General features: G+C 39.2%; 1 protein-coding gene across 3 annotated transcripts; it reads left to right on the top strand.

The window, feature by feature from the left end:
• Positions 1-818: 818 nt before the first annotated feature.
• On the top strand, positions 819-26,553 carry RAD50 (RAD50 double strand break repair protein). Of its 3 annotated transcripts, none has more exons than XM_068959508.1 (26): positions 819-873; positions 3,473-3,656; positions 4,072-4,155; positions 4,389-4,540; positions 5,234-5,419; positions 5,564-5,768; positions 6,178-6,306; positions 7,099-7,264; positions 8,971-9,164; positions 9,757-9,963; positions 10,858-11,040; positions 11,242-11,399; positions 12,540-12,715; positions 13,404-13,641; positions 15,083-15,272; positions 16,196-16,322; positions 16,575-16,768; positions 17,055-17,165; positions 17,725-17,817; positions 17,894-18,007; positions 18,820-18,947; positions 19,821-20,045; positions 23,123-23,208; positions 23,634-23,776; positions 25,580-25,713; positions 26,069-26,553. In XM_068959508.1, exons 2-26 carry the CDS (start codon positions 3,528-3,530, stop codon positions 26,253-26,255), a joined length of 3,939 nt encoding a protein of 1,312 aa, XP_068815609.1. In that variant the 5' UTR covers positions 819-873; positions 3,473-3,527; the 3' UTR covers positions 26,256-26,553. The 3 variants fall into 3 exon arrangements, with proteins under 3 accessions (XP_068815609.1, XP_068815608.1, XP_068815610.1); XM_068959507.1 differs by having other exon boundaries at positions 830-888; XM_068959509.1 differs by lacking the exon at positions 819-873 and adding an exon at positions 2,834-2,904.
• The last annotated feature ends 441 nt before the right edge of the window (positions 26,554-26,994 follow it).

The raw sequence follows: 26,994 nt of genomic DNA, 5'->3' as shown, positions 1-26,994 counted from the left end.
TCCGCTCCCCCGCACGAAGCACCAACGGAGTCACCCTGCCATCAGGCGGGTGGTCACGCTTCAGCCGATTCCCCCGCCAAGCGCGGAGCGTCTTCGCCGGTTGCGCCCTAGATTTCCTGCCGAGGCCCGTGCGTTACCAGGTCACAGCACACCTCCGACCTGCAGACCATTTCCTGGCTCTCATGGGTCACTGCCAGAGAGCGACGCACCGCGCCCGCCGCCCAACCGCCGCTCGCCCACAGCCCCGAAAACTCCCGGCTGGAAACGCTCCGCAGCCGGCACAGTTACCCAAGAAGGGGATTAGCGATACCGATGACCGCGGCCGGGAGAGGCAACCGCTCTGAGGGGGCCCCGCGCCATCGGCATCGTGGGCCCGGTGCCGGTCCACCGCCGCGTGGCGGGCGGACGCCGAGGCCCGCCGCCGCCCCCCGGCTCCGCTGCCCTCGCCGTCCCCCAGGCGCGGGGAGGTGGGTGCCCAGCGCCAGGCCGGGGCCTCCGCCTGCCTCCCTGCCGCCTTCGAGGTCGGCACCGCCTCGGTGACGGCGCGCCAAGCCGAGGGACGCCGAGCAACGGCAGAAGGGGGGCAAATAAACAATGGAAAATGATCGCCTTGGGTCTTTATTTAAAGATATGGTGTTGTTATTGTTATTTTAACTACGTTAGGGGCGTTAAGAGCGCCTTAGAAGCGGGGGAGGGGAGGGGAACCGCGCCGGGGCTGAGGTGCTGCGGTGCCCCAGGCCGCAGCCGCCATCCTGCCGCCTCAGGCAGCGCCGCGCGAGGTGGGGTGAGCGGCGCTGGTGGGCGGGGCGCGGGGCGGGGCGGCGGCCGCGGGGGCTGCCGGGGCGGCGGCGGGGCGGCGGCGGCGGCGCGGAGGTGCGCGGAGCCGAGGTGACGGGGCGCGGGCGCGGAGCGGGGTGGCGGCGGTGGGCTCGGGGTGGCGGCGGGCCTCTGCCGCGGTCGCGCGTCCTCTCGGCGCTTTCCCCTTTGGAAAATGTCCACCCCCGCCGCAGCGCGGGGCTCCTGGCGGGGAAGTCCCGCTGCCCACCTCTGGCGCCGCCGCGGGGTTTCTCCAGGAAATGCCCCCCCCCCCCCCCCCGTCTCCAACCGCCGCCCCGGCCCCACCGGGCCTCAGCGCCGCCCCTGGGTGGCCGGAGGGCGCTGGGGCGGCGGTGGGGGAGCGCGGGAGTCCCCGGGGGACCGGGGGGAACAGCGGGAAAGTCCGGCGGGGAGGACGGGAGCGCCGGCGGAGCGCTGCTGCCGCCCTGCGGGCCAGGGCTGTGCGCGGCCCCGCCCGTGGGCACCGCGCCGGGCCGGGCGGTGGACGGGACCGGGGCGGGAGGTGGGGACCGGTGCGGGGACGGGACGGGGTGGGAAGGCACGGGGTGGGAGACGGGGACCGGGGCAGGGACGACACCAGTGTGGGACGGGGACCGGGGCGGGTGACGGGACCGGGGGGGGATAGGGACGGGGACAGGTGTGGGAGACGGGATGGGTGCAGGAGACAGGGCCATTGTGGGAGACGGGACCGGGGCGGGTGATGGGACCAGTGCGGGTGACTGGTGTGGGAGATGGGGAGCGGTGCAGGTGACTGGTGTGAGAGATGGGGAGCAGTGTGGGAGATGGGGAGCGGTGCAGGAGATGGGGACCAGTGCAGGTGACTGGTGTGAGAGATGGGGAGCGGTGCAGGAGATGGGGACCAGTGCAGGTGACTGGTGTGAGAGATGGGGAGCGGTGCAGGAGATGGGGACCGGTGCAGGTGACTGGTGTGAGAGATGGGGAGCGGTGCAGGAGATGGGGACCGGTGCAGGTGACTGGTGTGAGAGATGGGGAGCGGTGCAGGAGATGGGGACCGGTGCAGGTGACTGGTATGAGACATGGGGAGTGGTGCAGGAGATGGGGAGCGGTGCAGGTGGCTGGTGTGAGAGATGGGGAGCAGTGTGGGAGATGGGGAGCGGTGCAGGAGATGGGGACCAGTGCAGGTGACTGGTGTGAGAGATGGGGAGCGGTGCGGGAGATGGGGACCAGTGCAGGAGATGGAGACCAGTGTGAGAGATGGGGACCAGTGTGGGTGATGAGAACTGGTGCGGGCAATGGGTGCAGGTGACGAGGACCAGTGCAGGCAATGGGTGCGGGTGACCAAGACCGGTGTCGGAGATGGGGACCAGTGGCAAGTGATGGGTGCAGGAGATGCAGACTGATGTGGAAGATGGGGACTGATGTGGGTGAGGAGGACCGGTGCAGGGGATGGGACCAGTACTGGTGATAGGTGCGGGTAACAAGGACCAGTGCGGAGGTTGGGACTGGTGCGGGTGATGGGTGCAGGAGCCAAGGACCGGTGTGGGAGATGAGGACCAGTGCGAGAGATGGGGACCAGTGCAGGTGACAGGGACCAGTGCGGGTGGTGGGGACTGGTGTGGGAGACAGGGACTGGTGTGGGTGAAGGGGACCGATGCAAATGATGGGAACTGATGCAGGCGACAGGGACCAGTGTGGGAGACGGGACTGGTGGGAGCGAAAGGGACTGACACAGGTAACGAGGACTGGTGCGGGTGACAGAGACAGGTGCGAGTGACGGGGACCAGTGTGGGAGGTGGGGCCTGGCGCGAGCGACTGGGAGCAGTGTGGGAGCTAGGGACCAGTGCAGGTGACAACTTTGTGCGCTGCCCTGGCAGATGTGGACACTGACAGCTGTTTATTGAATTCTGCCCCTTCCGCTTACTCCTCAGTTCTGGATTGTTTTATTCTGCTAGAACCTGCTTATATTAAACATATATATGTCTTAAATATACATATTAAATGTCTATAGAAAACAGTATTCCTTGCTCGTTAGGATAGGAATTGCTCTTACAAATTGCCCCGACCCTGTAACAGCGGCAGCGGAGCAGGCCTGGCATGTATGCAAAGGTCTGTTGACAGAAGGAGCGCGAGGCTTCCTGCCTCCTTGTGGAGTGTTGTCTATAAAGTATTGTACTCTTTTTTTATTCCCATATCAGGACAAAGATAATGGGAGGTGTCCTATATAAATTTGAACATTTCATTACAATAAACGTACACAGTAGAAAAGCTTGCTCAATTTTGGGTATTACAGTCCAACAGCAAACTTATTTAAAGAGAAAAAAAATATTAGTACTTTTGTTGTGCTCAGAGCATTCTAAAAGCTTCTGCACAGTTTTTGTTAACTGTAGTTAAGTGTATTTATCTTATGGACATTTTAAATTTTAATTTTTGTCGTTGTTTTGATTCTGTGATAAGCACTGTGGCAGGTCTGTTAACTTTGAACTGATTGGTTTCTCAGTATAAAACAAATGTGAGTTTTGCCTTAGTATGCTCTGCCCCTTCAGCCATAGTTGAAGAACCTTTGCTATGTTTTTGAAGACATACAGTGCTATGTGCTTATTTATATATGTTATCAGGTTTCACTGATAGGGTACAATTTTGCCATCTAGGTTTTTCACTAAGCTTTGTTTTGTAGGATTAATGACATTTGAGCTTGTGGGTTTGAAAGAGAAGAAAAATAGTCTGCAGAAATGTCGAAGATTGAGAAAATGAGTATCCTCGGAGTGAGGAGTTTTGGGGTGGAGGATAAAGACAAACAAATTATCACTTTCTTTAATCCATTAACTATTTTGGTGGGACCAAATGGTGCAGGAAAAACGGTAAGGCTTATTAAATGTTTGGTTTTATACTATAAATGACTTTGAAAGCCCTCAAAATACAAAGAATGATCTCTAGAGAAAGGTATTAACATTTATAAAAATCTTGCAGTTCACTGCACGTCTTGTGATGCTTTGCATTATGAGAGATCTGCTTTCAAGCCTAGGTTTGGCAAAGCACTGGTTGGTATTTCTTTTAGGAAATTGATGCAGGTGCTGATTAAAACTGTTCTCAATGAAGTTCTCATGAACTGTTCTCATGAAGTATCTTGTTCTCCTGATACTCAAAAATGAAATGTCGTTTCTTATTATTCTCTTACGGTTATTTGCAAATATATGGACTGTTACTGTGTTCTGTCTCTAGTATATCTTGTTTACTCTGAATTGTTGTTACTACTATATACTTCTGTTTTCTCAGACTATCATTGAATGCCTGAAATATATATCCACTGGAGATTTTCCTCCCGGCACAAAAGGAAACTCATTTGTTCATGATCCAAAGGTAAAAGCCATAGTGACTAGTGTTTGTTTACTATTAAGTGAAATACTTAACTCAGGATTGTGATGAAAATAGGGATGCTCAAGTACTGGACAGACATTTGTTGACATTACTTTCCCAGAAAAAACAGAGAACTGGGGAAGATTAGAAGATTACAACAGTTTGGAATGCACGTGTTTATTTGGATGTAAAGAAGAATTTCCTTTATTCTTTTTTTTTTTTTATTTATTCTGAAGGTTGCCAATGAAACAGATGTTAGAGCTCAGATTCGATTGCAGTTTCGAGATGTTAATGGAGAGCTTGTGGCTGTCCAGCGATCCATGGTTTGTACCCAGAAAGGCAAGAAAACAGAATTTAAAACACTTGAAGGTGTCATTACTAGAACAAAGTAAGTTGTCAGGTTTTTCTTACTTTGGCATGAATATCAGTTTGTTTCTATGTGTTTATGTATAAGCCCAGAAAACTTGATGATGTATTTCTTGAAGTTGCTACCTATGCTCCTAGGTTAAAGCTATATAGTTTCATCGCTTAGTCTGTTAGTTGACCCAGAAATCCTAGATTTCTTAGCCACTATTTTAAAAATTACTTATATCTGTTGACTTAAGTATACTTGAAAATTTTATTACTAACAGCATGGTTTGAAAGTAGTGTTCTATGCAATACGTAAGTTTTAATTTCTTTAGCACCGTTTTGAGTTTCAGATCGTTCTAAGTCCATGTTTAATTCCCACCTTCATTATTTGAAAAGAGCAGTCACTTAGCTTTATGCTAGATTGTTTTTGCTCCCTCTGGTGGTTCTGCCTGGCTTTTTAACAGGTAGTAGTCCTGACAAAAAATGTTTACTGTGTTAAATGCACTTACTGAAAACGGTAATTTTATGCTTAATAATTAGAAATGGGGTAAAGGAAGAATCAGGAGAGATGAAAAACCCTTACTCTCATAAGAATGACTTGTTACTCTTGCTGAGTTTTAGAGTCAGTATATTAGAATTAAGTTTATACTGTTGAAATACGCAGAAGTTCATTTTTTAAAAGAGTTTGCTAGTAACTTCCTTCTGGATTTTCTTTGTCTGTGTTACATAGGCATGGCGAGAAGGTCAGTCTTAGTTCCAAGTGTGCAGAAATTGATCGAGAGATGATCAGCGCCCTTGGTGTTTCCAAGTCGGTGATTAACAATGTTATTTTCTGCCACCAAGAAGACTCCAACTGGCCCTTAAGTGAAGGGAAGGCTCTGAAACAAAAATTTGATGAGATCTTTTCAGCAACAAGGTTTTTCTGTCTTTACTGTAATTAAATAAGAAAAAAATGTCTTAATAGCATAGATGTTCATGAAAATGTGTACAGCATTGTTTCATTCATTAATATTGCTATATTGGCAGTAGGATTTGAAAAGTGTGTGTGTTTTTTTTTAAGGTATATTAAAGCACTGGAAACTCTCCGTCAGGTACGACTGAAACAAAGCTTGAAAGTAAAAGAATGTCAGACAGAACTGAAATACCTAAAACAGAATAAAGAAAAAGCACGTGAAATCCAGGATCATCTTAGCAGTAGAGAGGCTCAGCTGGCTGCTTCTAAGGAGAATGTAAAATCTATTGAGAGTCAACTTGATCCTCTAACGGTAATTTACCCGACCATGATGCTAACATTCCAGTATGAAGCAGTACCTAAGAACACAGAAAAAATGACAGCTGGAGGAATTTCTTGATTAAAATCTTAAACTTTTATGAGGTATTACCTATTCCTGTGCTCTGAAGCTGAATCAAGCATACCTAGACAAACCTGACGGATGCTGGTCTAATCTGTAGGCAATCATTGGAAGTTTAAGAACATAGTTTGTGAATTCTTGTAGCAGCATTGTTTTATTGTATTTTAATCTAAAATCTCCCTTTCTTAATTTAGCTGCTAACTTTTTGTGTCCAAAATTCTTCGTAAAGGTTCTGCCTTTAGAGTTGTGTATTGTATAGAAATTTGATTATGGGATTCATGAACTAGTGAGATCTTTTACTTTCAACCTCTTTCCTTTGCAGAGTTGCCTGGCAGCAATTGAACAGAATCTCATGAAAGTAATGAGGCTAGACAATGACATAAAAGCCCTGGAGAGCAGGAGGAAGCAGATGGAAAAGGATAATCAAGATCTGCAACAGAAAATGGAAAAGGTTGCCTTTTAAATTTCATGCTGCCATCCTTTCTTCTGAAAAATCAAAGTCCATCTTTTGTCAGCCAGTGAACTAAGGATATATTTTATTACGCATAAGATACTGGTGAAGAACACCTTCACAGCCCAAGTGGCTGACTTGATAATGTTAATTATTAATATGGTTCCATAAAGATGTATTAATTCATGTGTAATTTGGACGTAAGGGTTAAATTGCATTCTGTAACTGATTCCTCCACAATAGAATAGCTTAACCAGGAAATGAAGTGCAGACAAAAGTTTTCATAAAAGTAGTAGTTATTGGTAATAGTGCCCTGCAATGTGCAACTTGAAAATATCTCATTCTCATGATAATTTGCTTATAGCCATCGCTTGTTCTGACCAGTACAGTATGCCTCCTGACATTAATACTGTTAATCTCCTTGGAGTTTTTTTTTTTATTTCTTCCTCCTGAAATAACAAACAATTGTTAGTCTTCTGTTGTGTTTGTGCTAAGGCATTTACAACTATTTTGACAACTGGCAAAAGCTTCTTTAGGATAGTAGTAGACGTTTTGATTAACTTGTTTCAGCATAAGTAAAACAGTACTTTTTGTTCAGACAATTTTGCTTGGGGTGTGTTTAATTTTTCTTAATGTGTGACTTAGTAGACAATTTCAATGTGGAAAGATTTTATTTCTTATTCCTTGAATTCTTTTACGGTAAAAACCATACCATTTTTTAAAAAATCATTAAAATGGCTTATAAATTTAATTAAAAAGCTAACTTTGTTCTGTGTTTTATTTGGTGTGCAGGTTTTTCAAGGAACGGATGAACAACTAAGGGATAGATATCAGAACCACCAGAGAACAGTGAAGGAGAAGGAGAAGAGATTATTAGATTGTAAGCGGGAACTAGACAGAGCCTCGAAAGAGTGCCAGAGATTTAACAGTGAGAAGTCGGAACTGCTTATTGAACGAGGTATTTCAGACTTGATCTATAACTTTTTATTTATTTTTAATATAATTAAGATGTGAAATGGAAATACTGATAAGAATTGAAGTAGTATGAACTGGTCAACAACCCTGAAATGCGTATTAGTTTGATGTCAGCTGCATAGTATAGTGTGGGAATCTCACAGGTAATCAAGTGTTAAGGTTCTTCCTCTGTAATTGCTAATTGCAATTCTTGTTTTGAGCCATAATTACAGCATATAATACATATGTTCTTAAATAGACCGTTCTTTATAGCAATATTCAAAATAGATGATTCTGGTGACCTAGAACAAGGTCAATCCAGCATTTTACAACACGGTTCTTTACACTGTCTGAGCTTGTACCTTCTCTAAGCTATGAAAATGTCTGCTAAGCAGACCAGATGTGCTTGTATAAGTGTATTTTAGCCAAGAACATCATGAAAGCTGAATGCTTGGCATCCTCAGAGTCTCAGGTAGGGGCTGGGGACTAGTCAAAAAGCATTAGGATAATGTTCTTCCATATGTTGCACATTCTGCTTTAGATGGACTGTTAATGGTACGCTGTGACATATAAATTATGCATTTTTCAAATGTAGCGGTAATTACATTGGAAGTTCTAGGAAGCAGTGGCATTTGGGCATTTATAAAATGTGAAAGAATTGTTTGGAAGCAGCACAACTGTTAAATAGTAAAAATTCAACTTCAGTACTAGGGCAAATAACCTGTTGGTGTCTGTGCTAGACTGATTGATCACTTCTATTACTTAATAAGGCTGTATAATATGAGCCACGGTTCTCATAATATTATCATGTAGAAAAAAACTCAGGCATGTTACAGCCAAAAGAGAAACACCTGAAAGTAAGAAGCAGCCTGAGAGATGAATATTCATGTTTTTCTACCGAAACAGTTTTAATGCTTTACTTGAAACTTTGCGTAGATTTAAGAAAAATAGTCGAATTGCCAATTTGCAACATAATAATTACATATGTTGAATTGTTTGAAGTATTGCATTTATGACTGTGAACTTAAGAGTCCTACCTACAAACTTTAACAAAGCAAGTTGCCTTAGTATCACACCATTTGTGGAATTAACTAAAGTCAAGACGACATTTGTCTTGTAGTTGAAGCTTATATAAATCTGTGCAAAACGCAGGCTGAGATTTCTGTGTTGGGTTTCTTAGAAAGGCAGTAACGGCTGTAATCCTGTGCTGAGATTTGATAGGACAAATTCTTCTGTGCGCCATCCAAATGAAGGTCATACTGTAAGAGTGGGTTTAAAAAAGGGAAAATGTTAAAATCTCTTAAAATGGGCATGATGGCAATTTTAGTAAAGCTGTAGTAATTCAGACACAGAATATATGCCTAGATGAAATATATTTGGGTTTTGTTTTGTGTATATTTACCAGAGTAGTCTTTTTATATTTGGGTTTTGTTTTGTGTATATTTACCAGAGTAGTCTTTTTAGTGTTATAAGAAGTTTTCTTTTAATTTCTTGATTGATAGATTGACTGATTTAATTAAAAAATATTACCAAAAATAGTCTCTCAAGCTACAGCATACGTGTTTTTATTATGGAGCTTTTTGAATTGCTTATAAATACTTCAGTGTAGAAGACTTGAAGAAAGTAGTTGCTGTTGGCTTTGAATCATGCATGTATCTTCTGTCCTGGTTTTTGTGGGCTTATGTCACGTTTTCTTTTCTTTTTGTGAAGGTCGCCTTCAGCTGCAAGCAGATCGTCACCAAGAACACATCACAATGAGGGATTCATTAATTCAGTCTTTGGCAGCACAGCTAGAATTAGATGGTTTTGAGCGAGCACCTTTTAATGAAAGACAGATTACTAGTTTTCACAGGTTGTTGAAGGAGAGACAGGAAAGAGACATAGAAGCTGCAAGTCGATTAATGGTAAGGATTTTGTCATTGTACTAGTGTGCTGTTACTAGTCCACAGGTGTGTTCATGGTGCTGGGTGGAAGAAGGTTAGGGGAAAAAATGAAACGTGGGGGTTTTTTTGTTTGTTTTTAGTATTCTCTGTGGGTTGCCTGATCCTTCCCGGGGAAAATAGGTTTGGAACGGAGAGTGATGATCAGGTAATTTGAATTGCCAAAGTTATTGATCAGGCAGTTCTGCAAGCAGTTTTTTCTTAGCAGCCCTAGCTGTCAAGCAGATGGGTCACGGACAAGGTAAAAGGCCTGAGGAAAAATTAGAATGGGCAACTGGTTGGAAAACAAACATCTCTTTATTGAAGCATCTTCAAAATTGAATTGCTCTCCCAAAACACGGCAGGTATGATGAGTCTGCATTTTCTAATGGAAACATTTCGGCAGAAAATTTTTGACAAGTTCTAATAATCCAAATATACCACTGTCTTGCATTGCAGTGGTGAATATTTGCAAGCTAGTGTGAAGGAATATTTTAAAATGTTGTGTTTTTCCTATTAAAAACTTAACTATAGTTGTCCACTAAATGAACACATTATTGTTGATTTCTTCTTTCAGAGAGACTTTGCACAAAAAGAAGCGATGAAGCAAAAGCAGATAGATGAAATAAGAGATAAGAAAACTGGATTAGAAAGAACCATTGACCTGAAATCAGACATTCAAAATAAGAAACAGGTTGAACTGAAGAATGTAAAATATGAATTGCAGCAGTTGGAGGGGTCTTCAGACAGAATTCTGGAGTTGGACCAGGAGCTTGTCAAGGCAGTAAGTTTACGTAACTGAAAATTTTAAGTTAAAAATGAAAACTCTCAGCTTATCAAAAAACATTGATGTTTACCCCGAAAGGGAGCTCAACTCTCTGCTGCATTTTTGCCCTTTTAGCGCCTTCCCTATGTCTTTCTTTTTAGATGGTAAAGTCTCTTTGGGGAAGAGACTGTTTGGGGAAGAGACTACGTTGTCTTTGTACAGTGCATACATAGGATGTACTATTTCTGCTTGGTCACTTATAAATGGTGTAATAAGCATGGCTGAGGATACCATGTCATAAGATCGGTCAGTCTTAAATTACTGGGCCAGAAAAACTATGACTTGAAGTGCTGTGCTCGCTACATTTTTCCAGGTAACTTGTCTGTGAATTGGACTAGTTGGTGCTAAGCATTTTATCCTGTAAAGCATTATAAGGTTATAGGCTTTTTATTTACCTGTTGAAGAGCTGATTATGCCTTTTGTAGGTAAGTATTTTATGCTTATTTGTTTGCAATGTAAGAATTCTGAGCTTGAGAATGTTTCTTTTAGCCTTCTCACTAGGATAATTCCAGTATATAATGTACAGTAGATACTAAAATACAGAGAATCAAATTAAACATGAGTCAGCTTCTGGAAGCTAAATCGTGTGGTTATGGTTCATGTTAGAAGGAGGAGCAACTTGAGCCAGCGCTACGTTTTGGAGTTCTGCGTCGGATATCTGCTTTACCTATCCCAGCATCACCGCCTTTGTCCTTTTGTGTGTAGTCTTTACAAATCTTGTAATTATCGTTCCTGTATCAGTTAATGGTACTACTGCTGGGTAGTTTAAAATCTTTCTTTTGTCTCCTTTAGTTAGAACGTTATTGATATAATAATTGTTTAAGGGATTTTTTTGTTTATTTTTTTGTTTAGGAACATGATCTGGAGAAGACTGAGAAGAACAGTAATGTAGAAGCACTCGAACTAGAAATACAAAGTCTGCAAAGTGAGAAAACAAACCTGGACAAAGTACTTCGGAAGTTGGATCAGGAGATGGAACAGCTAAACTTACACACCACAACAATAACCCAAATGGAGATGCTGAAGAAAGACAAAGTAATTTATTTCTGTCGTTATCTTATAAGAAAGAGACATGAAATTAGTACAGTCCCATTTTTGTATTTTTATTTATGTTTTTCCACAATAGTATATAAAGCTTCTATCTGATTTTATAAAAACCGTTAACTCCTTGAATCCATGGAGTGAAATAAGCTTGTGCATATGAAAATATTAATTTAAAATTTTTTGTTTCCCAAGGCAGACAAAGAGGAGCAGATTAGAAAAGTAAAATCAAGACATTCTGATGAGCTGACATTACTGCTGGGATACTTTCCGAATAAAAAACAGCTTGAAGATTGGCTTCATGGTAAAAATAAAGACATAAATCAGACAAGGGATAGACTTGCCAGGCTTAAGTAGGTATTAAATTAATTAATGGTATCTCCAGAAGTATTTTAAAAATATTGATTTCAATATTAGAAAATGTAATATACTGCAATTGATATTTTAATTCATTCTTGTTTATTTGGGCATTTGCAGGATGAAAAAATGCATACTGCGAAGTTCACTTAATATATAGCCAGTATATTTTGTGCCAATTAATAAATCACTTACATTTGTAGTATGTCAAAGACAGCACTGAAAGTAGTTAGCAAAATACTGTTCTCGAACATCCTTAATTCTTTATACTAATCCTAGCTGAATGAATCTTCTTTGGGAAGAAAAGATGCTGGCCTTCTGGCTTTCTTATAAGTCACAGAATGGTTGCTGAAAATGTCATGAGCCCATGTGTGATTAAATGTCCCTGATTTCATTTGAGTATATCAAATAGTTTGTCAGAAAGAGTAAGTAACGTCAGTATGCTATACAGTGATGCATATACTGCTTCTGCAACACCAAAAAACCCTACGTATGTCTCAGTTGCTACTGTCTTGTTTCCCTTCCAACTTTAATGGTTTGGGAGAGGGTTTGTTATTTTTCTTCTGTGTAACTCAAGTCCTCTTTCTGTTTTCAAGTGCAGGGTCACATTTGTTTTGTTGAAGACAATGTATTGTGGGTGCCACTTATAAGAGCTGTTAGTAGGCATAAGCCTACCTTCTTGTAGATCTGATTACAGAATGTGGAGCCTAAAAATACTGCCTATTTCAGAAATGTGGAACATAGCGGAAGGGTGCTAATGCTCTGTGCCTAACTCACTCAGTAGTACCACATAAATACTGTGATTAGTACAGTGGGAGAAAAAAATTTGAGATTGTATTACTATAGAAAGTCTTTTGTATGGATTTGTTGTTAGAAATGAGTTGCTCATGGTTAAGCATCTAGAAAACAAAAACCTGTGGTATCAGAGGGGGATTAAAAGGTAATGCTTAATGCAGTGTTTAGATGAATTGAAAGTGTACCCTGAGGATTTCCTGAAAAATCATTGCAGAAAAACTGGTGGATAGCTCTGGAATGTCAGCTTTAGATTAACATCCCATGTTTTTGTATTTATTTACCATAGTTTGCAATCTTTTTTGGTTTTCCATAATACAAGAGTTTATGCGTTGATGTTTCAGCAAACAACTAGCTTCAGCAGAACAACATAAAAATTATATCAGCATTGAACTAAAAAAAAAAGAAGAGCAATTGTCTAGTTATGAAACAAAACTTTTTGATGTTTGTGGAAGCCAAGATTTTGACAGTGATCTAAACAAACTTCAAGATGAAATTGAAAAGAGCTCAAAACAGCGAGGTAAGTTTAACTGTGTCTCTAGTTTTCTGCTCTAAAGCTTGTTTCAAGTGTAAGCTACAGATATCGAGACATACTGTTGCTTGTGGGTTCTACTATTGTAGAACAATCAATATAGAAACTGACCTAAGTAATGTTATTACCGAATATTTATAAGGAGTCTCTTTTATCTTTGCTACTATTTCTGTTTTACATTTGATCAGGATCAGTCATTTTAATTCTTTCAGTTAACTCTCTTACTGTGTCTGCTTTGCTTTGGTGTATACGTAGCAGTCTTTTCAAAACTAATGAAATGTTTGAGTGCTTAGGTCTGCCAAGTGTAAAGACAAGTACACAGCCAATGGTATGGCATGGTTTTGGTCTATAAGGCCTTATAGTAGCAGAAAGCAAGCAATTTATGAAGGAGGTACTCGCTTCCACAGTAAATTATAGAAGGAGCAGTGTTTAATGAAATAGATTCATAGAGTAATTCAGGTGGGAGGAGACCTCAGGAGGTCATCTAGGCCAACCTGCTGAAAGCAGGGTCAGCGTTGAGCTGGTTCATACCAGCTGCTTCAGGGCTATTTCGGCTTCCTATCTTAGTGATTTTGCAGATTATAATTTTGTCTCGTGTATGATAATACATACCTATCTTAGATCTTGTTATGCACTGCTTAGTTAACATAAAGTTTTTTGATTCTTTTTAAACCAGCTGTGCTTGCTGGAGCCACAGCAGTTTATTCACAGTTCATTACACAACTGACAGAAGAGAACCAGTCGTGTTGTCCAGTTTGTCAAAGGGTTTTTCAAACGGAGGCAGAACTGCAAGATGTAATTAGTGATCTGCAGTCTAAGTTGCGTCTTGCTCCGGACAAACTGAAGTCAACGGAGTCTGAGCTTAAAAGAAGAGAGAAGAAACGGGATGAAATGATGGGGCTTAAACCAATTAGGTAAAGTACTGACCAAAACATTTTGTTGCAAGCTATTTTCTTTCAAATGGTTTTCTGATTATTATACTGAAATCAAGGAAGTTCTGTTTTAGAATTGGGTAATTCGTTCAAAAATATAATCGTTGAGATGAATATTTTGCCAGCATTTGTTCCCTGCTCATTTAGACTTTAATGTTAAACTGTTTTATGTTTTTGGTATTTCTGGTCCTTTTGGGCTTCTCATGAAGGTGAAGCAGAAAAAGTGGGTTATGTGCTTTTTTTTCTCCAGACCGTTTACACTATACAAGAACAGTTTCCTGCTTATTTCTTATCATTGTAATTTAAAATGGACAGGTGGTTGTTGTTACTGAAGCGTTTTCACACTGCATCACATTAATGTGTCTCTTACAAATGCTGAAATGGAAGCTGTTTTGACAGAGTGGGTACTGAATCTATGCTAAACACTTCGATATAATCATGTTTGTTAGTCCTTTAACAATCTTTTCCTGTTGCTGAGAATGTTGTATTAATTATGATCTTCTAGAAAGGGATCTCTGGATTTTCCAGTGGATCCCCAATGCCGTCTATATTTCCCTGGGGTCAGTCATGTGCAATTCCATCATTTTGGAATCCATCACTCTCTCTGACACTGTTAACCCATATTAGATCAGATGGAATTTAATCCTTTGTGTTAGTTATTTAGGATACCTTTTGTTGCTGGGTTGTTGGTGGTGGTTTTTTTTTTTTTTGAACTTGCGCGATAATACAAATGTAGGCAATATTAACGCATTCAGAAAAAGTATCTCAGGTACTTTCTAAGAGGCTGAGTTTGTCTGTATTTTTTAAGCTATGAAAACATCAGGCAGGCCGTTTTGCTGTTGCCTCCCTTTGCTCTTCCTATCACTTCCCTTTGAAACAAAACCAAATAATGATAACCCTAATGAACTTCTGCCAGAATCTGGGGAGGCGGGGGGGGGGGTGTTATTTATACAAACAGGATTTAGAGTGAGAGTAGAGAGCGCAAGTCCTTGCGGGTAGGTAAGGAGGGTCTAGTCTCAAGAAATTTGCAGACCATTGCAGACCATTCTCTCATTGTTTTGAGAGAATTTGATTTGTCTGATGTTACTTGGGACTTGTGTTGCAAGAGAGAGAAAATGTATATTAAGGGTACACCTTTCCTTCGCAAGAGGGCAGTCTTGTATAGTAGGCTTTTCAGCCCTCTCATAAGCATTTGCTGAACTTCATAAACTCTTCTGGATTTGAACTTCTCTCACCTGTCTAAAGTGAGGGATATGTTATCTTAGTTGAGGAAATAAGATAAGCTCAAACATGAGCAAGGTTAGGGTGATGTCCAAATCTAGTCTTCCACTGTTAAATCATATCACAGATTTTGTTCTATGGAATGTCTTGAACTTATGCTGTTTTCTTTGACGGAGTTTTATGAATTTGTGTTTTATTTAAGGCAAACCATAATTGAACTCCAAGAAAGGGACATACCGGACTTGAGGAACAAGCTGCAGACTGTAAACAGGGATTTTACACGCTTGAAGAATGAGATAGAAGAACAGGAAACACTCTTGCACACAGTTCTGTCTGAGGAGGAAGGTGCCAAGGCATGTTTACAGGATATAACACTTATGGAAAGGTACCAGGTATGCTTTGGTAATTTCTTTCAATATATAAAATGATACTCATTTGCTGCCATCTAAATATGTAGTTTTTCAATAGTATCACAAAACTTTGAGGTTTTAAGACTTTTCAAAGCTGGTGAAAACATTTTAAATAAACAGCATGACATAGATGATCTTGGTACTAATAAAATGTGAAGTTTTGCATAATGATTTCTGCTTTTGAAGGTCGCAGTCTCTCTCGAGTTCTGACTCAGTTCTGTGCTATAGTAACCAGGAAAATGGGTATAATCCAGAACTTAAGCAGGAAAGCAAGTACACTGAATTGTTTCTCAGTTCGCATGGTCCAGCCTTCCGTTCTTCTAGTTCAGTACAGTCTCTGCATGTACCCTGTGTACTTTCTTAAGTCTTGTCACCTTGTTCCCTTGTTCTGGGCCATCTGAATATATGGTAAAGCAGGATGGATATCCCCCGTTTTTTTTATTACTCTGAAGTAGGAGACTGTTTTGAACAGCCTTTGCACCTTTATTGCCAATATAGCAAAATCTTTGCTCAACTGATGGCCAAAATGAGACAATTACTCAGGAAACTTGGGGAGGCTGAGAGCGTTTCACAGGTGGGAGACGGCAACAGGCCCTGAAGCTCCAAAAGTTCTGCTGTCATAGAGACAGATGGGGCACGTAACTGTTCTGGGGATGTCAGAAGCCCGTTCTTTCAGGTTCTAGCAGCCTATAGGCTAACATAACTTTACTACTAACGATGTGACATCGCTCCAGCAGAGGAGATAAATTTGGAGGTCTTGAGTCACATGTGCCTCAAGCCCCAAGCTTGTTCCTCTGTGCCAAAGCTGATAATAAACATTATTAGCTAGTTGTTGTATTGAAAATATATTAACTAGTTGTTAAACAATAGTATAATAATAATAGTACTTTTCCTCTTATTTTCAGACTGATATTAGGGACGTTGAAAGAAAAATAGCTCAGCAGGCTGCTAAGCTACTTGGGGTTGATTTAAGTAGAACTGTTCTACAAGTAAGCCAAGAAAAACAAGAAAAAAAACACTTGTGGGATACAGGTAGGCCATAGAAAATTGGTAATGTATTTCATTTGTATATAGAAAATAATGTTCAAAACTTGCTATCATAAAAATTTCAACTTTTTAGTTTACTTATTATACATTCTAAGATAACTGTATTCTAGTAGTTTTTGTTTGGTTAGAGTTTTTCATTATAATAGCTTAATTTACAGCTAGATTTTCATAAAGAAGACAGTAAATGTTATTAATAGCAGCTTGAATCTATCACCATGGGTTTGCTTTCATCTGCAGTTACTGGTAAAATTGAGCTAAATCAAAAGCTTAAGCAAGACCAGCAAAATCAGATCCAGCAGCTTAAGAGCACAGTTAATGAGCTTAAAGCAGAGAAACTTCAGATTTCCAGCAGTATGCAACGTCGTCGACAACTGGAGGAACAAACAGTGGAGTTAACCACTGAGGTTCAGTCCTTATGTAGAGAGATCAAGGTAGGGAGCACTCTTAATTATTAACCCTCAGCTTTGTTGTACTGGAAAAAAATCTTCTTGTATTTAACATTGTCTGTAATCTGAGAAATTATGTTATATTTTTAAATGTTTGTCCTGTTTTGCATATCTTTGGTAACTTCCAGCAGCTTATTAATATGTGTTTTTATATCTTGTTTTTAACACTGAAAAAAAATGAAATACATGCATCCTTTCCTTTTCACTTGAAAATTGTTGATCTTTAACATGCTGAGAAAATAAAAAAGACTTTTTTCCAACTGCTTTTCAGGAAGCAAAAGAACAGGTTTTTCCTTTGAATGCAACTTTAGAAAAATTGCAGCAGGAGAAGGAGGAGCTAATTAATAAAAAGACTGCGAGTAATAAGGAAACACAAGAGAAGGTTAGTTTGCTTTTGACATAGTTGGGAGATACGATTAGATATTGTTTTTCAGACATGGAAGGAAGGCCATGGTGATGAATCTGCCTCTTAGGGAGTAGCAGTGACTTTAGCTAATGCTTTCTATTTCCAGAACTTTTAGAGAAAAAAGGAAGCGTGATTAAGTCAGGGAGAACAAGCTCCATGGCATTTATCCTTTTGGCAGTCTTGTCAATGGGCTTCTAGGGACGTTTGGCAATATTTAATGACCAAAAAAATCCTTCCTAATAGAAATAAGAGGAGCAGCGAGGATAAACGAAACCTGTTCTTGCCAAGAGGCAAAACTCTTTTTCTCAGGTGAAGTGGCCCTCTTGTATAAGCGTGAATGAGTGATTTGCTATTTGTTTAGGAGAACATTTTCATGATAATTTCAAAAGCTAAGGGCTTTCATTAATACAACAAAGGGAGTTATGATAAGGAATTGTACTTTGAAAATATTTTAGTCTAATACCTAGCTTTTGATACATAGAATGTCAGTTCTTGGACAGAAGACTATATTTCACTAGAAATCTTTTCCCTGCAGATAAATGATATAAAAGAGAAAGTTAAAAATATAAACAACTACATGAAAGAAATTGAAAACTATATTCAACATGGAAAAGAAGACTATAAAAAGGTAACCTAAAACCAGGTAAAAAAGTGAGTTTAATGTCAACTTTTTATGTTTAACTAATACCATTTTATTTCTTTAGCAAAAGGAGTCTGAACTTGAGGAAGTGAATTCTCAGTTAGCTGCCTGTGAGAAACAGAAGGAAAAGATAAGTAAAGAGATGGAAATGATTCGACAAGATATTGATACCCAAAAGGTAGATGCGTTATCTTCTAGTAAAGAGCATTTTGCCTAGTTGAAATAGTTCCTGCTGTTGGCTTAAGTCTGCATAGGTTCATACTGGCGCAAAGTTCTTCTCCTGTTGTTGATTTCTAGTTAATCAGTTGTTAGTCAGAATAGCTGCTGTACATGCATTAGGCTCAAAAGAGATTTAGATATGCACAAGTAGATGCATTTCTGAAGATTTTTATCTCTGATAATCATCTTGTGATATTTCCAAAAAGGGCAAGTCTGTTGTGAGAATGGCCGATATTGTCAAAACTAGCTTTTTGTGGAGAACGCAACACCTACTTTCTGGAAGAGGACTGCTGTAAGGTGTATCTGATTGCGAGTACCAGAAGTTGCTTGCGAGTACCAGAAGTTGCTAGTCACTCCAGATTTTGTCGTGTACTTTAAATTCTTGTATATATTTCTCAAATACTGTTTACATTCTTTATAGGAAAGGTGAAACTCCCCTTTCTATCCAACCATTATCTCAAATGACTTACCCAATTTGAAACACTGATTAAAATTTCACATACAGGTCACCTGTCACAAACAATTTTGTAAGTGTTGTTTCAGATTGAAACATGCAATACTACTACCTCCTTCAATTGTACCCTGTTTCTGGCACAAAATAAGTTCCTAAAATATGTTTGCTAATTCTCAGTGCTATCAATGATATTATGTTTGTAGTATGTTTTAGAGTTGTGGAGAATTCATACTTTGTCATTAAAAGTCTATACTGAAACATGGAGTTAATAAAGCTTAGTAGCCCATTATACAACTTCTTACTTTCTGTGGAGTTAGATACAAGAGAGATGGCTAGAGGATAATCTTACTTTGAGGAAAAGAAGTGAAGAGCTAAAAGAAGTTGAAGATGATATCAAACAGCTTGTAAAGGAGATGGGAGAAATGAAAGTTCTGCAGATGAAAAAGTAAGCACATCATATGATCTTCAAAACAAAATTGCATATTTCGCACAAGAATTCATGGAATATTTGAATGTAATATTCTCTATGTATTATGTGTTTCCGGGCCCACCTTTCTTCCCATTGATGTAGACCACTTCCTCCTTCAAGCTCATGTTTGTGTAATATCCCTATGACAACAACAGCATAAATGACTTAGTGAAATTATATAGCGCTTCTAGCTAAAAGTGTGTATATACCTGTTCCAGTTTAATCCTTTCATTTTAATGACTTCCACTTATGGAGTCTCATGTAAATAATAACACCTGTCTCTGGGTAAGAATATTTTGTTTTCATTTTCGGTCTGTTCGTACATATCTCAGCAGCAAATTTTGTATGTATTTCAGAAGTTTAATATTAATTGCCTAGATGACAAACACTTTTCAACAGGAGTTTTCTCTCTACTGGTTCTCGTGTGCCAGCTGTTTATTTACCTTTCTACAAGTTATCCAGTCATTCCTCTTATTTTTGCTCAGCATCCTAAATAATGTAATTCCTTCTATCACACTATTTTATGTATTTTTACCTATATCACTTTGGTCTTCAAACTTGATAACTTACTTTTCCTAGTTAGAATAGTGATTTGAATATATTTTTGGCAAACTTATTATTTAATATTAATATTATATTAATATAGTATTTAATATTGCATATAATGTATTTTACTATACACTATACATTATATATATTTAATATTATATTCATATTAAATAATATTTTATATTTAGCTTAATAGCTAAAAGAAGCTACTATCTGGCATAAACTCACAATTTAAACCTTGGCTAAAGAATTACGAAACAGTAAATACAAAAGGCTTGTACATCACATCTGCTTTGACAGTGAACAAAAACGTTTGGAGGAGAAAATAGAAGATCTGAAAAGAAACCATCATGTTGCGCTGGGCCGGCAGCGTGGATTTGAGGAAGAGATTGTTCGATTTAAAAAGGAACTTCGAGAGTCACAGTTCAAAGATGCGGAGGAAAAATACAGGGAAATGATGATTGTTATGAGAACGACAGAGCTGGTGAACAAAGATCTGGACATTTATTATAAGGCTCTTGATAAGTAAGTACTGTGATATGATGGTAATTCTTGAATATTTTAGGCTTAATTACTATTGACATGTTTGATGCAAAAGCAGCTTTCAATTTCCAGCTTTATAAGCTATCCAGCTTCCAGGATAAATTAGAAGTAGTGAATGGATATAATTATTTGAGATGTGTAATTATTTCTCTTCATAAAATCAGTCATTTAAACATTAAGAGAACATAGCAAAGTGCAACTTTTTATTTCAATTTTTTTCTATATCTTAAAAAAACAATTCCAGTAGCATTCTTGTTTACCTCTAGAAGAAAACCAGTTCCTAAAAGCATGGTGAATTAATGAAAATATGCAGCTTGCACTTGTGCAAAAACTTGCACAAGGTTGGTAGTATATAGGAAACCATAAGTTAAGATATACAACGTGCATATAATAAACACATTGATAGTTATCGTTGAAGTTGAATATAGCCATAGACAAGTCCAGTGATAATCATCATTTTATTCCCAAATCTCTGTAGGAGCCTTTTTGGGTTCTGGTTGTACATGCTAGGACTTACGTTTGCAGTGGAACAGTTCAAGTTCAGGGAGGTAACAGTGAATGAACCCAATACATCATCCATCTTTGACTTCTGTGCTAAGTTCTTTACATGCTGTGAGTTTGCTCGTGGTGGTGAGAGAACGTCCAGACGTCAGATGCATTCAGCTTTGTTTTTCAAGTGACAACAGGTAGAAGAACCAAAGCTTGGGTGGAGCCACAGGGTCTCTGTACATATAGCCTTATTCCTCTGTTTCCTTTCTTCTTGAAGGCATTTTTAGGAAGCTTTTGTAAGTGTTTCTCCCAAAGCTGCTGATGGTTTTCCTTTCCCCCCCCTTTTTTTTTTTTTCCTCCCCCTCCAAGAGGCAGGCTTCCTGTAATTTTATTTCTGGAGGGAAATAGAAGAAACAGTTCTGGGGTACACAATGGATAATTGGGAGAATGTAAAGTCTGTCTCACGTGTTACCCCAAAATTTATGAATTCACAGTAACAATTTAGGAAAGGGGAAATCTCTGTTTAAATACTTGGTTGTTAAACCCAGCCTTTCTTGCACAGGCTTTCATATCACTTTTAGTGGTATATCTTAGCATCTTCTCCTCAAGTAAATAACTATCTTCAGTAAAGAATGTTGCAATATAGAAGTATTTTTCTTCTTTTTCCAGTATGGCTGGGTTTGTGTTTCTATTAGAGCAGACAAGCTCAAAAGAAGCATGTCTTGCCTTAGATGAAAAGTGCAGTAAAGTTTGTGTTTGTTTCTACTTTATCTGGAAGCTTGCTTTATAGTCTTGGACTGACTGGCCAAAAATAGCATCTCAGGCGTTGTAAACAAAGGCAAACTAACAAACGACCCTCCCAGAAAAACCCGTGTGTTCATATACAGTGATGGAATTGCAGTGAGCTATTGAAACTTGGAGGACCATGGGGAAGAATCTTGTGGGTATGCCTCAGGAAATCAGAGGTTGGTCCTCAGTGATAATTAAGAAGGTAAATTGAACATGAGGAACAAGATAGAGAACGAAAGAGAAAAAAAACATTTTGGCCACTGTGTAAACTCACAGTACACCCATGTCTTGAATATATAGTATGGAATTTTGGTCATTTTGACAGTAACGTGGTTGGAGGTACAGCACGACAATCATAAGGAGAAACTAAATAGATGAGAGCTTTCCAAGTTGAAAAGGAGTGACTGAAAGAGGTTGATCAACATTTATTAAGTTTTAAGTGGTGTAGACAAGGTGAAAAGGGAATGATTATAAAGTTACCCTGTAGTAGCTTGAAATAGAAGGAAGTACTTTTTCTTGCAACGTGTAATAAAATCTTGGACCCCATAGCTCACTGCTATATTGGGAGGGTAAAAGTATAAAATGGTTTCAGAAAGACTGGATGAAGTCAGGAAGACAGGTCTCAGTGGCTATTAAACACAGTGGTCTAGAGAAACCCTGTTTTAAGCAATTTTAATAATAAAATATGTTTAATGTTTGAATGTAATCCAGAATTTGTTTTGTGAAGACTTACACTATTAAGAGCATGTATAATTCTTTGCTTCGCAGCTTTAAATGAAAATGCACTCCAAGAATTTCCCTTTTAGACTTCAGAATCTTTTTGTATGGTATCGAATCATCTATTGTTTCTATTTAAGGCAAAGCAGGAAATTAGTCGTGTAATTTCAAGAAAAATAGATAAGCATCACTTATTGGTAATCATCTTAAAAAATCAGTGAGACAAAATGTTACCTCTAATGGCCAGAGATTGAAAGCTGTATATGTAGGCTGGGAAAACCGGCGTTTTGTATGTTCTCTGTGCACTCAGTTGATCTTTATTGATTTATATTTGAAGGTTTGTGATAAATATTGATGTGTAAGGCATTTTTGTGTTTAATTCAGTTAATAATTGAGAATACTTTCTTCTTTCTTTTTTGCCCCAGGAGAGGTGAAAAGAATTCTTAGAAGAGGGGAGGTGGGAAGAAAATATGTGAAAAGTCCCTTGCAGACATGTATTTAACTTCCGCCATATATCTTTTTTGAAAGAAGACATTGTAAATTGAGCAATTAATTTTTTGATAACAGAGCACTTTTTGTTTAAAAAGCCAAGTTAGAAATGTAGCATAGTTTCCTTTCGTTTACGATTTTATAAGATATTATTGCACACTAAAGACATACATGCTTGATATATTAAGCAGATGATATTCTACGTTGCTCTTGCTGCTAAAGAGGAAGGTAGCTCCAGTCATAATGTCCATTCGGGTAATGACAAATTATTTTCGTGATAGAGAATTCTGTACTCTGAGGAAACTTTGTAGGCTCTCCTTTTCTTTTGAAACCCAGTTATCTGTATTGCAGGGTGCAAGAAGGCTGTGTTCATGAGAGTAGAAGTACGTACATAGTACAGTGTGTTTGGTCTTTATCCACGTCTGCGTTCAAAGTAATGAACTACTATTTGTTATATTTTTAGTATAAATATTTAGAAAATGGGAAGGGAGCTGTTACCTTCCGTAAAGTTTCCTGTAGTCTGTAGCAGTCCCTGGCTGCATCTGTAACAGCTTTAATTTTTTTGTTGTCCCTAGAGCAATAATGACATTTCATAGCATGAAAATGGAAGAAATCAACAAAATAATTCGTGATCTTTGGCGAAGCACCTACAGAGGACAAGGTACATCGTTTGGTTGTAGTTTTTTCACATATATATCAGTTTGATGTTGAGCAGTGCATCCTGAGAATTATTTGCTCAAAATACTGAAGCTCCAGGTTTGGAAAAAAGTTGATTCCATTCTGAAAGCTACATCTGTTGGTCACCATTATTAACCACCTCTTTATTAAATATTATGTAGTTTTTGGATAAATAGAAGTAGTTTTCCTTATTCCATGTTTTCCAAAGTTAACATTTCCTTGAGAGAGAGAAACTACACCACTTGGTTTCTTCAGTTTTTGAAAAAATTTATGTCAAGATGTATCTGTCAGTGGGAAATCTGAATAGAATTTAGAGTTACACTGTGTGTTGTAACTCGCAAGTCTGTTCAATTCTAATATTGTTAAACCTTTTTGATAATGGAAAAATTGTTTCCTTCGCATTTTCAGATATTGAATATATAGAAATTCGTTCTGATGCAGATGAGAGTGTTTCAGCATCTGATAAAAGAAGAAGTTACAACTACAGAGTAGTAATGATAAAAGGAGATACGGCTCTGGATATGCGAGGAAGATGTAGTGCGGGGCAAAAGGTATTTGGCCTTTTATTTTTAGTACAGAGTAAATAAGATTCTGAGAACTGATACAGGTGAATGCAAAAAAGTGACACATTCTGAAGTGACCCTGAAGAAGAGGTGGCTCCAATTCTAATTTATAATTCTGCGCGTCTTTCTTTTACTGTATCTGGATTTTGCTGGGATTATGCAATATCCAGAGATTCATCATAGATAGCCCCATCTCTCTTTCACATATTGAGGCTTGAGAGATGTTGTTTCCACCTGTCTGTTACATTGTGACACAGCATCTAAACTGCTTAGAGGCAAGAGAAAAGGTAGTTATGATACCCTTAAGCATCCACAGCTACCTGCAGTATTACAGCATGGATCTCTGCTTCTTCCTTAGGGGTGAAGCATTTCCACTGGAACGAGTGGTCCTCCTAAATGCAGAGATAGCATGAAGGGACAAACGTGCAGCCAGGGCTGTTCTTATTTCTTCTCTACAGGAACGCTTTCTGCCTGTCCTTTGTAAATGGAAGACCTGGAGTGCCTTCCCTCACAGTTTAGGGTCTAGCAATCTGTTGTCTCTACCCAAAGTGCCCATGACAGCCTAGCCTGAGGACACTGAAATCTTAGGAAGGAGGTACTTTCCCCTTCTTCTTCTGCAGCGGGAGCTGGAACTTTACTTTGGGCTCCCTTCTTCTGCAACAGCTGGAAGGGCAACAGGTTTCCATCTCCTTGATGCTGAGGAAGAATTGCCGTTATCTGAAGTAACAAACTGCTTACTTCCAGAGTAGCAATTTCCACTGTGCCGCTTGCTAGGTCAGTGTTTCATCAGCAGCCAGGCCTTCAGCTCCCTCCTCTTTTTACTTTTCCCTGACCAGATGATACTGACACTGGTAAAAGAAAAATGCAGTAAGGAATAGAACAAAACGGTACCCAGTCTTTTTTGCTGCACATAGCAATAGAATTGTTAAAAGGTATTCCGTGAAAAGACGTATGCCGTATTGTTACTCGAGTATGAGAAATGCCGTCATATTAATTCCCACCTGAATGTGGATGTATACTTATTTTGTATACTTTTATTATTCCATACTCATTATGGGGGAAATCCAAAACTTACAAAACAGCAGAGTAAGCAAAAAATGTGCCTTCTCCTATAGTAGTCTAGGGTGTTACTTTAAGAGTCCTATGGAAATGAGAGTGAAACTTATTCACAGTTTCTTAGCTTATATTCTGAGAATTCTTCTTTGATCGTGAACTATGATGCCAGCAGTCATGATCATTGGAAAGTATTCTTTAGTAGCATGTTCTCCTAAAGTTTCCATCAAGTGCTCTGTGATTTTCACTACCTCATGAGGTCAAATAAAAATATGATTAGGCAGATTAGTGTAGAACTGATATGTAAGGTGATAAATCCTCCTGACCTCAGTTTTAGTAAGTAGTCAAGAGTTCAGTAATCCAAACCGAGTGATAGAAATAACACATTTCCACCCTCTTTGCTACAATAGGATGGGGTTGAAAAAAGTACAGTGGTGATGCAGATCACAATGTAGTAGTCATTCTTATTTCCGGTATTTCCTGAATTTTGAGTATTTCACTGTGATATTTTTCCAACAGTACTTTGTAGAGTGGCTCTTTCATTTAAAATGTGAAATGTTTATGTATTTTTTCAGCTGCAAGGTAGTCAGTTACTGGCATTTTGCAAACTATCAGCACGTTGTCTTGTAAACTTTACTCAGTTTTATAGTTTGTAATGGCATTAAAAATAGTGTGATACACATAATCATGCCTCTCTAAGCACTTTGAAGAGTGAGATTTTGTTTTTTTTCCCCTAAGGTGCTTGCTTCTCTTATTATTCGTCTTGCTCTAGCAGAAACATTCTGTCTCAACTGTGGCATCCTGGCACTAGATGAGCCTACTACCAATCTTGATCGAGAAAACATAGAGTCTCTTGCACATGCCTTGGTGGAGTAAGTGATCTCTTCTTGTGAAGCCTAAAGATGTTTTTCTTTTCAAAAGTTAGTAGTAATTGGCAGAAGTGAAGTTTATTTTAAGCTTGTATATCTCTGTTGATGTGTAGTATTATAAGCGCAAAGTAGTAGCTTTCGATTCCTTCTCCTTTTTTCCGGAAAAAGAAAAGTATATCTTACATATTTCCTTTTTTTTTTAATGAGGGTGAGAAGAGATACTAATCTTCTTTAGATTGCTTGACAGTTCATATCATTTGTGTCAACAGTTAACTATTTATGCACTATATATTTACAAGTTATTTAAAGCTAGGATGTGATTTAGATCACTGTGTACTAAGCAGCATTTCTTTTGTAGGATAATAAAAAGCCGCTCACAGCAGCGCAACTTTCAGCTTCTGGTGATAACTCATGATGAAGATTTTGTTGAACTTCTGGGCCGTTCTGAATATGTGGAAACATTCTACAGGATAAAGAAGAACATTGAGCAGTGCTCTGAAATTATGAAGTGCAGTGTCAGCTCCCTAGGTTCATATGTTCATTAGAAGTTCAAGTAATTAGGTATTATAGACTGGCTTAGTCGCATTACTTAATAGAGCTAGAATGAAGACATTTGGAAATATAGTTCCTTCATATCATGTACTGTTGTGAAGATTTGTAACAATTTTAGCTAGGATCTGAAGCTATTCACTTTTAAACTTTGTATCTTTGCACGTATTTCTGTGCATGAGTTTGAAAATCACTGCACTTTGGAAGACTGTAAATGAATACAAAGCAGTTAAGTTTTAGATGTAGTTTATGCTTTAAAGTGAAAATAAAGTTGTGATTTACTTTGAGTATGTACTGAGGTGACCTCAAGTGAAGATTATTTGGAACAGCTCTATCTGCGTCAGGATAATAGGGATGTATGCAGCTATCCATCTCGTCTACACAAAACGCACAAGATTTGAAGAGGATTTTTACTACTTTTCTCTGCAAGGTACCATTACTCCGACTTTTCAAAGACAAAATCTTCACAAAAATGTAAGCATACTGTAACAGCTTCCTTGAGAGGAAAGAAATCTTGTCTCTGACTAGATGAGGGAAGCATATTTTAACCAGAGACAGGGGCAAGGGGAAATGTCATCTACCTATCTGTCACTTTAAGATGATGGCATTTATGGAATTAATACCAAAATTTAGAATACTCAGGGTCATATTTTTATCCTACATGAGATAATCAAGCTCTGTAAAAATGATGCGAAAATGCCTTAGAGTCTTAATTTGTGTGTCAAATAAGGAATT

This window comes from Struthio camelus, chromosome 13 (genome assembly GCF_040807025.1).
Source record: "Struthio camelus isolate bStrCam1 chromosome 13, bStrCam1.hap1, whole genome shotgun sequence".
Classification (NCBI taxonomy): domain Eukaryota; kingdom Metazoa; phylum Chordata; class Aves; order Struthioniformes; family Struthionidae; genus Struthio; species Struthio camelus.
The sequence above is the reverse complement of the archived record's forward strand: the minus strand, read 5'-3'. Positions and strand labels throughout refer to the sequence as shown.